A 14,325-nucleotide genomic window follows, 5' to 3' on the forward strand; every position below is an offset into this window, starting at 1 on the left:
CGCATGTTCTTCTGCCTTGGCTCAAGTCCCGGCCAGCCGCCTGCCTGCTTATCTCCTTGCCTTCCCTGGTGGAGTGATCTTCCTCCGCTCCCCACCCAGTAGTAGCCAGGGCCTGAAGAGCAAGACTTGACAGGCTGTGAGGAGGGCGGCGACGCGCAGAGAGTCGCCATTACTAGTTAAAAAAAAAAAAAAAAAAAAAAAAAATATATATATATATATATATATATATATATATATAATGTCCCAGGATTTAATTAAAAAAATCTTGTCACCTTACCGTATGGTCTAGAACAGGGGTCTCCAAACTTTCTAAACAAAGGGCCAGATTACTGTTCTTCAGACTTAATGGGGGCCGGACTGTGGTCATCGGGAGTAGAAAAGGTCCTGATTATCAGTGGGAATAAACAATGCCCCATCTTTGGTGTCAGTGGGAGGAATCATGCCCCATCATTAAGCCCCATTGCTGATGTCAATGGGAGAAATTGTGTCAAATTGTTAGTGTTATTGTGAGGAATTGTGTCCCATCATTTGTCTCATTGGGAGGAATTGTCCCTTCATTGGTGTCAGTGGGTCGTATTATGTCCCATTGTTGGTATTAGTGTTTGGAAATAGTGCCCCAAGGGCCGGATGAAAGCAAGCAAAGGGCCGCATCTGGCCCCTGGGCCGCAGTTTGGAGACCACTGGTCTAGAACACAGGCCGATCTGCTGTGTCAGAAAACACGCCTTTTTATTTACTCTCCCAGGAGGCTGCTCTGTTACCTGTGGTCCAGATTGGTCCGGCTAACAGCGTCACTTCCTCATCCCGGACTACATGTTCCATGATGCATTGCTCTGGGTCATTCTCACAGGAGGAAAAAAACACACCTATAGCTGGATTCAGGTAGGGTTACGCCGGCGTATCAATAGATACGCCGTCGTAACTCTGAATCTACGCTGGCGTAAATTTAAGCGTATTCTGGAAACCAGATACGCTTAAATTAGGCTAAGATACGATCGGCGTAAGTCTCCTACGCCGTCGTATCTTAGGGTGCAATTTTTTCGCTCGCCGCTAGGTGGCGCTTTCGTTGAGTTCGGCGTAGAATATGTAATTGACTAGATACGCCGATTCATGAACGTACGTGCGCCCGTCGCAGTAAAGATACGCCGTTTCCGTAAGAGGTACGCCGGCGTAAAGATAAAGCTGCCCCCTAGGTGGCGTAGCCAATGTTAAGTATGGCCGTCGTTCCCGCGTCGAAATTTGAAAATTTTACGTCGTTTGCGTAAGTCGTCCGTGAATGGGGCTGGACATAATTTACATTCACGTCAAAACCAATACGTCCTTGCGGCGTACTTTGGAGCAATGCACACTGGGATATGTACACGGACGGCGCATGCGCCGTTGGTAAAAAATGGCAATCACGTTGGGTCACCACCATTTACATAAAACACGCCCCCTCATCCTCATTTGAATTAGGCGCGCTTACGCCGGCCCCATTTACGCAACGCCGCCGTAACTTAGGAGGCAAGTGCTTTGTGAATACAGCACTTGCCTCTCTGACTTACAGCGGCGTAGCGTAAATACAATACGCTACGCCGCCGTAATAATGCACACATCTACCTGAATCTAGCTAATAGAGTCCAGCATGCACTAGAGGGAGCCAAACCCATATAAAAAAACAACAAAACTGCCCCTTAATCATGAGCACAGTAGCAAACCTTGGCTACACTAGAAATAGTGGCTGTAAATCGCTTGAACACTCCCTGGAGTGTGAAAGCATGAGTGCTTTTACACTGAAGCGGTGCGCTTGCGGGACATTAGACATAGTGCTGCAAGCAGCATATTTGTTGCGATTTTTAACCTCTTCTTTGGGGTTAAAAGCGCCCCACTAGCAGCCGAAAAGCGCAGCCTAAACAGCAGTAAAGTGCCTCTAAAACGAGCGACCCTTTACCGCTAACACACGGGTAGCTCAGTGAAAGGGGTCTAACATGGCCTCCACCATACTTTATTTCTTGTACTTTCTGTCCCTGAAATGAACTTTACTCATAGCAATGGATACAAACCATATTACTGCTGTATTTAGGCAACACAAAATGGCACTCCAGTGTTTCACTGCAGTGTTACCTGCAGTGTTTCACAAACAACACATCTTCTATGTGTGTAGAAACGTTCAGTCAAGGGGATTTTTTTTTTTTTATCTCGTGGGAAATGTATCCATGTAAATAAATCTTTATTGCTAATCCCAGTGAACAGCACCATGCAGAGGAGCGACGAGCGCACACGTCTGTAGGGATGCCGAGGTGCTAAGACTGCGATACAAGTTACTTCACTGCTAACGCGCCTCTCTATTGGCTGAGGAGGAAGGCCGTGTCTTACCTGTGCGCTGTGATTGGTGCAGCCGAAATAGACACGATCCAGCCGTCCCAAAGTTGTGTTCATCAGGTCGGTGTTCCCGATCTTGTGTTCTCCGGACGGGTCAGGCGAGGGGCGCAGTGAGCTCCCTTCACCCCGAGTAGGTAGGTGGTTGGGGCCGGGTGGTGTTCCTTCTTCCATCATTCTCTTCTTCAGGGCTCCAAGGCCTGCTTTCTCCAGATACATACATGCTGGAGTTATAAGCTCTTTACAGACTAATATACGGCTGCAGTGTGAGAGATTTGTATTAGTAGAAGAAGGCGTGTGCTGCTGACAGTCCTCGTGTATGTGAATGGCATTTATAGGTAAAGCTGAGCTTTCCATAAAGGAGTAACAAGTGCAGGGGGAGTACTATCAGGCCTGGGTCTTACACATCAATGATATGGGCCTGATATACACATATATACATGACCCCTCTATAAACACATCAATAACATGGGCCTGATATACACATGACCCCTCTATATACATCAATGACATGGGCCTGATATATACATGACCCCTCTATATACACATCAATGACATGGGCCTGATATATACATGACCCCTCTATATACACATCAATGACATGGGCCTGATATATACATGACCCCTCTATATACACATCAATGACATGGGCCTGATATATACATGACCCCTCTATATACACATCAATGACATGGGCCTGATATATACATGACCCCTCTATATACACATCAATGACATGGGCCTGATATACACATGACCCCTCTATATACACATCAATGACATGGGCCTGATATATACATGACCCCTCTATATACACATCAATGACATGGGCCTGATATACACATGACCCCTCTATATACACATCAATGATATGGGCCTGATATACACATATATACATGACCCCTCTATATACACACATCAATGACATGGGCCTGATATACACATATATACATGACACCTCTATATACACATCGATGAAATGGGCCTGATATACACATGACCCCTCTATATACACATCAATGATATGGGCCTGATATACACATATATACATGACCCCTCTATATACACACATCAATGACATGGGCCTGATATACACATATATACATGACACCTCTATATACACATCGATGACATGGGCCTGATATACACATGACCCCTCTATATACACATCGATGAAATGGGCCTGATATACACATGACCCCTCTATATACACATCAATGATATGGGCCTGATATACACATGACCCCTCTATATATACACACATCAATGACATGGGCCTGATATACACATGACCCCTATATATATATATATATATATATATATATATACACACACATCAATGACATGGGCCTGATATACACATGACCCCTCTATATATATATATATATATATATATATATATATATATACACACACACATCAATGACATGGGCCTGATATACACATGACCCCTCTATATATATATATATATATATATATTATATATATACACACACACACACATCAATGACATGGGCCTGATATACACATGACCCCTCTATATATACACACATCAATGACCTGGGCCTGATATACACATGACCCCTCTATATATACACACATCAATGACATGGGCCTGATATACACATGACCCCTCTATATACACATCAATGACACGGGCCTGATATATACATATATACATGACCCCTCCTATATACACATCAATGACACGGGCCTGATATATACTTGACCCCTCTCCCATAGAGGAGAGCGAGGCTCTGACAGGTCCGTCTCTGCACAGTGAGCGGAGACGGACCTGTAATCCGCACGCTCAAGGGGTAGATCCCTCGCTGAGCAAAGTGGAGTCCGTTGAGCGGAAAGTTGGTGTGACAGAGCCCTACGGTGTACGTTTAATAAACGGTGTTAGTTCTTGCATTATCACCGTTCTTTTAACGTTTTCTAACACCACTGATTTTTACTCCTGCTTTGAGGCTTTTTAATAAACAGTATTGTGTTAACTCCAGGTCTGTGATAAGCAGTGTTGGCTAACAGCATGTTAGTACTGTGTTAGAGAGTGAAAGGAATGTGGGGCAGGTATAACTAGCTGCACAACAGGTTATATTCTGCCCTTTTATTTATTTATATATATATATATATTGTACTCAACAAAATGAGTACACCCCTCACATTTTTGTAAATATTTTATTATGTCTTTTTTTTTATGTGACAACACTGAAGAAATAACACTTTACTACAAAGTAGTGAGTGTACATTGTACTCAAAATAACTCGACACACAGCCATTAATGTCTAAACTGCTGGCAACCAAAGCGAGTACACGCCTGAGTGAAAATGTCCAAATTAGCCAATATTTTCCCTCCCCAGTGTAATGACTCGTTAATGTTACAAGTGGGGATGCACCGAAATTTCAGCGGCCGAAAATTATTTGTCAAAAATTGTGTTTTCAGCACATTGCCGAAAGAAATAATTGCTGAAAATGGTGCGGCCCATTGTGGGGGTGTCATCCTGGCTCACCCCAGTCCTCCCTCCTCCTCCCTTCCACAGAGCAGTTTCCTGTTGCATCAGAGGGGGGCGGGGTCACACGTACATGCCACTGGGTAACCCAGCGTTTCCCCGTTGCGTCAGAGGGGGGCAGGGTCACTCGTGCACGTGATGGGTGGCCCCGCCCTCAGCTGTATAAGAGCTGTTACATGGAAGAGCGTCATACGGCGGGAGCCTCCCATGGAGGCAGGATCGAGTCAGCGTTTTTTTTCCTCGCTCGAAAATGGATTTGCTGGATTTTTTTTTTTATCTTTTTATTTTTTTTATTTTTAATAAAGGACTTTTCCCAAGCTGTCCACTCTGGTTTTAAAAAATGTTGACACTTTTTTTGTGAAATGGTGGGGGTACAATGTACCGCGTTACCAATTCACATGGGAGGGGTGCGGGATCTGGGGGTCCCCTTTGTTAAGGAATGTGGGGCAGATATGGATTTTGAGGGGGACCTCTACGCCATTTTTTTTAAATTGGCGCAGGGTTCCCCTTAATAGCCATACCAGACCTGAAGGGCCTGGTATGGAATTTGGGGGGGGGACCCCCACGTATTTTTTTTTTATTTTGGTTCTGTGTTCCCCTTAATATTCATACCAGACCCAAAGGGCCTGGTAATGGACTGGGGGGGGGACCCATGCGTTTTTTTTTTTTTTTTCAATTCATTTTATCTGTATTGCCAGTACCTGACAATTCGTTATAGCCGCGAGTAGTTTTAAATTACTTTTTACCTTTAGAAATGTCATTTTGTGCAGGGACTGTTCTAACCACTGGAAAAATGCGCTACTTTACAGGCATACTATAGACACCCCCAGGTATGAAATTTTAAAGGAATATTTCACTTTTATTGTTAAATGGTGATCTTGCACTTAAGAATACAAATATTACAAATATGTGCAAACTGCAAGAAAGTGACTCAGTGCTGTGCCTGATTACAATAAAAACATAAATAGTGTAAATATGTAAACCAATAACTAATCAGCAAAGAAATATACAGCAAAAGTATACAACATAAGTATATGAACAATAGTCCCAAAGTGCGCCAAATTGCAACAAAGTGCTAAATTGCAAAACGTGCAAAAATATATGGAAAAGCCAAAAATGGATTAGGCCAAGTGTGAAGAATGGTTCAATATTACAATAAACAATAAGGGAATGCAGGATGTAATCAGGTTCTGTTTAAAATGGATGATGAGAACAAACAGGGTCAATCTTCCAATATATCAATGGTCTTGATGGATACAGAGGCTACCGCATGTCGGAAGAAGCGAAGGGAACCATAAGACAGCGCAATTTGCTGCATTTAAACCCTACTAGCTCTTTTTTTTTTTATACATTGTAAGAGTCCATTTTTATGTGTATAACTATTAAAGGTACCATTTTATACTACACCATTGGATCTTCCTCTCCTCCTTGCTTTATACCCTGGGTATGGGCTGGGGTCTCCCCCCCCCCCCTTTCATCCCCTTCATCCCGGAAGAGGACACAGCAGTAGTGGTTGGAACAATCATCAACTCACGACTCGACTACGCAAATTCACTGTATTTAGGACTACCGAAATACCAGATTTCACGTCTACAAGTCGTCCAAAACACGGCAGCCAGACTGGTAACTGGTAAAAAGCCGTGGGAACCAATCTCCCCGGCCTTGAGGTCCCTCCACTGGCTGCCCGTACAGGACCGGGTGACATTCAAGACACTCTGCCTCACCCACAAATGTACACAGGGTAAAGCTCCTCAATATTTAAGCGAGAAAATAAAACCCTACGTCACCAAGCGCGTGCTCCGATCAACCAACCAAAACCTTCTCCAAATCCCCAAATCTCACTACAAATCTAAGGGAGAACGTAGATTCTCGGTCCAAGGACCACGGCTCTGGAATGCTCTACCCACGACCATCCGCTTGGAAGAAAACCATCGGGTTTTTAGGAAAAAACTGAAGACCCACCTCTTCTGAAAGACCTGTACAACTCTGGATGCCAAGCGCCTTGAGGCGATTAAGTTTGCATTTGTTGCGCTATATAAATAACTCTCACTCTATAAGGAATAGAGGAGCCCAATAGTGGCCACGACACTAGAAGCAGAGAAGGCTGACGATAAAGGAATACGTTGATGTGCTCTAGATCCTTGGGCAGTGAGGTGAGAGTTCTGAGAGACTGGTGGAGGACACGGAGTATGGTTCAATACTGCAATTTAGGAAACGTATCCATCAAGACCATTGATATATTGGAAGATTGACCCTGTTTGTTCTCATCATCCATTTTAAACAGAACTTTATTACATCCTGCATTACCTTATTGTTCATTGTTATATTGAACCATTCTTCACACTTAGCCTAATCCATTTTTGGCTTTTCCATATATTTTTGCAATTTTGCACGTTTTTGCACTTTGTTGCGATTTGATGGACTATTGATCATATACTTATGTTGTATACTTTTTGCTGTATATTTCTTTGCCGATTAGTTATTGGTTTACATATTTACACTATTCATGTTTTTATTGTAATCAGGCACAGCACTGAGTCACTTTCTTGCAGTTTGCACATATTTGTATTCTTAAGCGCAAGATCACCATTTACCATTATTTATCTTTGTGTACAGTGAACAGCAGCTTTTTAGCTCCAGCTTCTTCTAATTTCACATATACTCACCAGTAGCGCGAAAGACATTTACTTTTCACATTTCACTTTTATTGTTTCACTTTAAGCATTATTAAAATCACTGCTCCCGGAAAAACTGCAGTTTTTGAAACTTTTTTTTGCTTTGATACATATCCCCTGTGGCTGGACTCGGGTCCCCAAACGCTTTTTATGACAATAACTTGCATATTAACCTTTAAAATTAACAATTTCAATTTTTCATGTTCGTGTCCCATAGACTTTAACGTTGTTCGCGTGTTCGAACACATTTTTTGCATGTTCTGCTGCGAACCGAACCGGGGGGGGGGGGGGGTGTTCGGCTCATCCCTGGTGGTGAGTACCTATGTGGAGTGATTCTCCTTGTGAACCGGTTCGGGATTACTTTATTACAAATTGGGGATCAAGAGGAAGGGGTGGGGAGGAGCCCTCCTCTCTCAGGCATTCCACCCTGGAAGGTTCGTAGAACTACTGTTACCAGCAAGTCTAACAGGTTTTCTTCTAGGTAACATCGGTTTTACAGAAAGCTGTCATTAAATAGATTGCAAAACGAACTCATAGCAGGTAAGAAGATCAACTGTAGGTCATATGCACCTGTCAATAAAATCTGATACTAGAAGCATCTCAAACTGATGTCAAACTGACACCAATGACCAGTCCAAAGCCTGTCAAGGCCCTTACGAATGCCATCACACAGGTGACCATGAACTCTAGGTTAACATTTGTGAATCTGCAATTTTCTGTTGCAACATCTGTGTTCATGAAATCACCTTAACCACTTGAGATCCAGGCCTATTCTGACATTTTCCACATACTATAATTGTAAAAATCAGCATTTTTTTTTTGCTGGAAAATTACTTGGATCGGCCAAACATTTAAGCAAAGGCCCTATAGAATACAATGATGGGTATTGCAATTTTTATTTAAATTTTTTTGTCACGCTGTATTTGCGCAGCAATTTTTCAAACACAAATTATTTTAGAAAAATGCACTTTAGTGAAATTTATTGCACAAAAGCACAATATCCTAATTGTTTGGATAAAACAAGGCGTCAAACTATGGTACTTAACCACTTGTCTACTGCACACTTCCACCCCCCTTCCTGCTCGGGCCAATTTTCAGCTTTCAGTGGTGTTGCACTTTAAATGACAATTGCGCGGTCATATGACATTTTTATTAATTTTTTTCACAGAGACTGGAAATTAAAAAAAAGTTTTTTTTTTTTTTTTTTTTTTTTTTAAGTTTCTTCCACCGATGGAGCAGCACTGATTGGCGACACTGGACACTGATGGGCACTTTTGGGGCTGCAGTGATTAATCAGGATACTGATGGTCAGTTCCTTGATTATCAGTGTAGATGTCCTCTTTCACACTTGCTGGTTATTGGCTGTCCTCTCCTCACGCTGTGATAGCGTGAGGAAAGGACAACTGATGACCGGCCTATGTGTTAACATCAGGGGTTGACAAATTTTGCTTGGAATCTAGGAGCCAGCTAAAAAAGTTAGGAGCCAGAAAACGCGCCCGTCCCAACGAGCTTGCGCGCAGAAGCGAACACATACGTGAGCAGTGCCCGCATATGTAAACTGTGTTCAAACCACACATGTGAGGTATTGCCGCGATTGGTAGAGCGAGAGCAATAATTCTAGCCCTAGACCTCCTCTGTAACTCAAAACATGCAACCTGTAGAATTTTTTAAACGTCGCCTATGGAGAGTTTAAAGGGTAAAAGTTTGTCGCCATTCCACGAGCAGACGTAATTTTGAAGCATGACATGTTGGGTATCAATTTACTCGGCGTAACATTATCTTTCATAATATTAAAAAAAATGGGGATAACTTCACTGTTGTCTTATTTTTTAATTAAAAAAAGTGTAATTTTTTCCCAAAAAAGTGCGCTTGTAAGACCGCTGCGCAAATACGGCGTGACAGAAAGTATTGCAACGATCGCCATTTTATTCTCTAGGGTGTTAGGATAAAAAATATATGCCAGCAAATACAGTATATAATGTTTGGGGTTCTAATTAGAGGGAAGAAGAAGGCGGTGAAAAAAGTGAAAAATAGTGAAAAATTACATTAGAATTGCTGTTTAACTTGTAATGCTTAACTTGTAATACCAACGGCCACCACCAGATGGCACCAGCTTACACATCTGGTGGTAATAACTTGTAATACCAACGGCTCACCACCAGATGGCTCCAGCTCACAAAAAAGCCCCCCTTCCAAGCCAAGTCGCCAGGACCCTATTTCTAGTCGCCATGGCGACCGGGATTTGTCGAGCCCTGGTTTACATTGTGATCAGCTGTGATTGGATACAGCTGATCACGTGGTTAAGGGCTGCTGTGATTGTCCCTTTACCCCGATCTGTATCTGAAGGATGCCCTCTCGGAACTAGATGACCGTGCTGTAGTCGTCATTTGACTATAGTGCAGTTGGCAAGTGGTTAACTAAATCTCCATAGGTGACACTTTATAAGCCTTTTATAAGGTTACTAGTTTAGCGTTCCATAGGAGGTCTGTAAGAGTAATTCAGCGACTTCTAAGAATTACCGTATTTTTCGCTCTAAGAAGCACCTCTTTTAGAGGAGGAAAACAAGAAAAAAAATATTCTGAACCAAATGGTGTACTAAATTATTTGCTATGGACATGGACCGCGGACATGGCAGCATCCTTCTAATGCATTTGCCGGTCATTGCTTACATGTTGCATCACGGTGACTCTGCTGAGCCAATCTGACGTCAAGACCGACCGCCCAAGCATAGCCGGGGACCCCCCCCTCCAGCCCGAGTATAGCCGAGTCCTGCTGAGGAGGGACCGCCCCTCTTCCCGAGCATAGCCAAGCCCAGTTGAGCGGGGATTGCCCCCTCCCGTCCGAGTATAGCCGAGGCCGGCTGAGCGGGGACCGCCCCTTTTACCAAGTATATTGTGTATTGCAGTCAACGTTTTATTGTGTAGGCGTTGTCTGGTTTTACGTTTGTATGCGGGGGTAGGGGACCTCAACATTTTTTGAGGAGGGATTTTACGTGCTTGGGTGTTTTTTTTACTCCTTTTTTTCAGTGTGCTTCTGCTTCTCCTCCCCCAGCTCTTATGCAGCTGAGAACAGTGGGAATGTTATCACTTCTAAAAAAGCTATTTATAACATACAGTAAAACCTTGGTTTGAGAGTGTTTTGCAAGACAAGCAAAATGTTTTAATAAATTTTGACTTGATATTCAAGCGGTGTCTTGATATACAAGTAGTGTCATGTCACAACTGAGTATAAAAGAGAAGAGAGGCGGCTCTAAGTGTAGCAATATGGTTACATTTACATTTAATGAAGGTACAACATTTCGCAACATATTTGCCATTTGTGGAGGGACATTTCATGGTTACACAAACCCGGTCATATTGCTATAATCCTTTTTATATGGACTATAACCTGAAGGACCTATGAATAAATGGTTGCGGAACGAATCATTTGAGTTTCCATTATTTCTTATGGGAAAATTCGCTTTGATATATGAATGCTTTGGATTGCAAGCATGTTTCTGGAACAAATTATGCTCGCAATCCAAGGTTTTACTGTATTTTTATATCTATACATATGTTTTGCCTTTTCATTTCTATTTTAAACTTAATGGGCTGTTTACAAGGTGATTATTTACAATCACTTTAAGATGTTGGCATCTGTGATAGTTGACAGTAGGGGAAAGTGGCTGGGGTGAGCCCATCGCTGGATCGTGGGACAGGTAAGTGTCTGTTTATTAAAATTTTACGTAGGAGACTGGAGCTACTCTTTAAGGACACAATTTGGTATTGCTTACGATACATATACCCCATTGATTCATGTCCTATTTTTTTTTTTTTTTTTTTTTGAAGGCTTGCAGTAAATTTTGATGATTCTGCAATTATTAATAATAATAATATAATTATTTTTTTCTATCAGGTATCAGTATGTGGCGGGTTTTGAATTGCAGAAGATACAATGCAAGTCCTGGTCATTTAGTACGTCATCACCACAAAGCTGTGTTGGCGATTCGAAGAGAGGACATCAATGCCTGGGAGCGACGAGCACCTCTTGCACCAAAACACGTCAAGGAACTCACAAATCTTGGCTATAAAGTTCTAGTGCAGCCGTCTAATAGGAGAGCAATACACGAGAAGGTATACTTTGACTTGGTGGTTGTCAGCTATTGATGGTATCACACTATGACAGGGGTAGGCAACCTTTTTGAGTATAGTGCCAGCTACACAAAAAAATAAATAAAAATTACTTCACACTCAATCACGAAACGGAATAAAATAAAATCGAATGCTGTATATGACATAAATAATAAGAAATGCATATTGCGTTTTTAAAGATCAATGGTAAGTGGTACAGTATTATAACCCTTGTTTCAGAACGACGTGTGCTGCAAGGTAAGTAAGCTTGAAATTAATATCCCAGCTGAGGACTTATGGAAATATACAGTTGGAGTGTGAGGTGATAATTGTCAACTTAACCACTTAAGCCCCGGACCAATATGCAGCTAAATGCCCAGAGGTGTTTTTACAATTTGGCACTGCGCTGCTTTAACTGGTAATTGCGCGGTCATGCAATCTTGTACCGAAACAAAATTTGCGTCCTTTTCTTCCCACAGCTTTCTTTTGATGTATTTGATTTTTTTTGCGATATAAATGGAAAAAAACGTAAATTTTGAAGAAAAATTATTTTTCTTAAAACGAAAAGTAAAAAATATTGAATAAACTAAATTTAAGTCAAACATTTAGGCCAAAATGTATTCAGCCACATGTCTTTAGTAAAAAAAATCTCAATAAGCGTATATTTATTGGTTTTCGCAAAAGTTATAGCGTCTACAAACTAGGGTACATTTTCTGGAATTTACACAGCTTTTATTTTATGACTGCCTCATTTCTTGAGGTGCCAAAATGGCAGTACAAAACCCCCCCAAATGACCCCATTTTGAAAAGTAGTCACCCCAAGGAAACTGCTGAGACGCATGTTGAGTCCATTGAATATTTTTTTTTTTTTTTGTCCCAAGTGATTGAATAATGACAACATTTTTTTTATTTTTTATTTTTACAAAAAGTTGTCACTAAATGATATATTGCTCAAACATGCCATGGGCATATGTGGAATTGCACCCCAAAATACATTCTGCTGCTTCTCCTGAGTACGGAGATACCACATGTGTGGGACTTTTTGTGAGCCTAGCCGCGTACGGGGCCCCGAAAACCAAGCACCACCTTCAAGATTTCTAAGGGCATACATTTTTGATTTCACTCCTCACTACCTATCACAGTTTTGAAGGCCATAAAATGCCAAGATGGCATACAACCCCCACCCAAATGACCCCATTTTGGAAAAAAGACACCCCAAGCTATTTGCTTAGAGGCATGTTGAGTCCATGGAATATTTAATTTTTTTGCCCCAAGTGATTGAATAATGACCAAAAAAAAATAATTTACAAAACGTTGTCACTAAATGATAAATTGCTCAAACATGCCATGGGCATATGTGGAATTACACCCCAAAATACATTCTGCTGCTTCTCCTGAGTACGGGGATACCACATGTGTGGGACTTTTTGGGAGCCTAGCCGCGTACGGGACCCCGAAAACCAATCACCGCCTTCAAGATTTGTGTGAGTGAAATCAAAAATGTATGCCCTTAGAAATCTTGAAGGTGGTGATAAGTTTTCGGGGTCCCGTACGCGGCTAGGCTCCCAAAAAGTCCCACACATGTGGTATCCCCGTACTCAGGAGAAGCAGCAGAATGTATTTTGGGGTGCAATTCCACATAAAAACCATGGCATGTGTGAGCAATATATCATTTAGTGACAACTTTGTGCAAAAAAAAATCAGTTTGTCATATTCCCGCAACTTGTGTCAAAATATAAAATATTCCATGGACTCGACATGCCTCTCAGCAAATAGCTTGGGGTGTCTACTTTCCAAAATGGGGTCATTTGGGGGGGGGGGGGGGGGTTTGAATTGTCCTGCCATTTTATGCACAACATTTAGAAGCTTATGTCACACATCACCCACTCTTCTAATATAACTCCTTGCACTGTGGTGGGGAATCCTGCAGACTCTGATGTAATGAGGAATGCTGGGTACTCTGATGTGGGGGGTGCTCTGGTGACCAGAGACAACCTTCTGCAGAGTGAATATGGTAGGGGGGGGGTTACTGATATAAGGGGGAACATGTATATCAGTGCACCCTTACATTTTTTGGATTCACTCCCCCCTTACATCAGTGACACCAAACCCCCCCCCCCCCCCCCAGGCTGGCCTGGCGATGCTGTCACTGACCTAGACACAGGGCTTTGGAGAGGGACAAGAAAACACTGCAGATCTGTGTGCCCAGCTTAAATTTAATGAATCGGGTTTACATCCCAGTCTTGCAAAGTTATCTAAAACAGGGTTTGACAAATTTGCTTGGAATCTAGGAGCCAGCTAAAAAAGTTAGGAGCCAGAAAACGCACCCCGTCCCGACGAGCTTGCGCGCAGAAGCGAACACATACGTGAGCAGCGCTCGCATATGTAAACGGTATTCAAACCACACATGTGAGGTATCGCTGCGATTGGTAGAGCGAGAGCAATAATTCTAGCCCTAGACCTCCTCTAACTCAAAACATGCAACCTGTAGATTTTTTTAAACGTCGCCTATGAAGATTTTAAAGGGTAAAAGTTTGTCGGCATTCCACGAGCGGACGCAATTTTGAAGCGTGACATGTTGGGTATGAATTTACTCGGTGTAACATTATCTTTCATAATATAAAAAAAAAAATGGGGATAACTTTACTGTTTGTCTTATTTTTTTTAATTTA

At 42.1% G+C, this 14,325-nt stretch overlaps 1 protein-coding gene across 2 annotated transcripts in view; it reads left to right on the forward strand.

Moving 5' to 3' along the window:
* The first annotated feature begins 2,343 nt into the window (after positions 1-2,343).
* AASS (aminoadipate-semialdehyde synthase) overlaps positions 2,344-14,325 on the forward strand; it is an 82,645-nt gene continuing 70,663 nt past the window's right edge. The window contains exons 1-2 of one of the 2 annotated variants that reach the window (XM_040343734.1): positions 2,344-2,493; positions 11,439-11,656. In XM_040343734.1, the coding sequence (XP_040199668.1) occupies positions 11,447-11,656 (210 nt within the window). In that variant the 5' untranslated portion in view covers positions 2,344-2,493; positions 11,439-11,446. The remainder of the gene's footprint in view (positions 2,494-11,438; positions 11,657-14,325) is intronic. The other variant, XM_040343735.1, reaches the window with a different exon arrangement.

This window comes from Rana temporaria, chromosome 3, assembly GCF_905171775.1.
Source record: "Rana temporaria chromosome 3, aRanTem1.1, whole genome shotgun sequence".
Taxonomy (NCBI): Eukaryota; Metazoa; Chordata; class Amphibia; order Anura; family Ranidae; genus Rana; species Rana temporaria.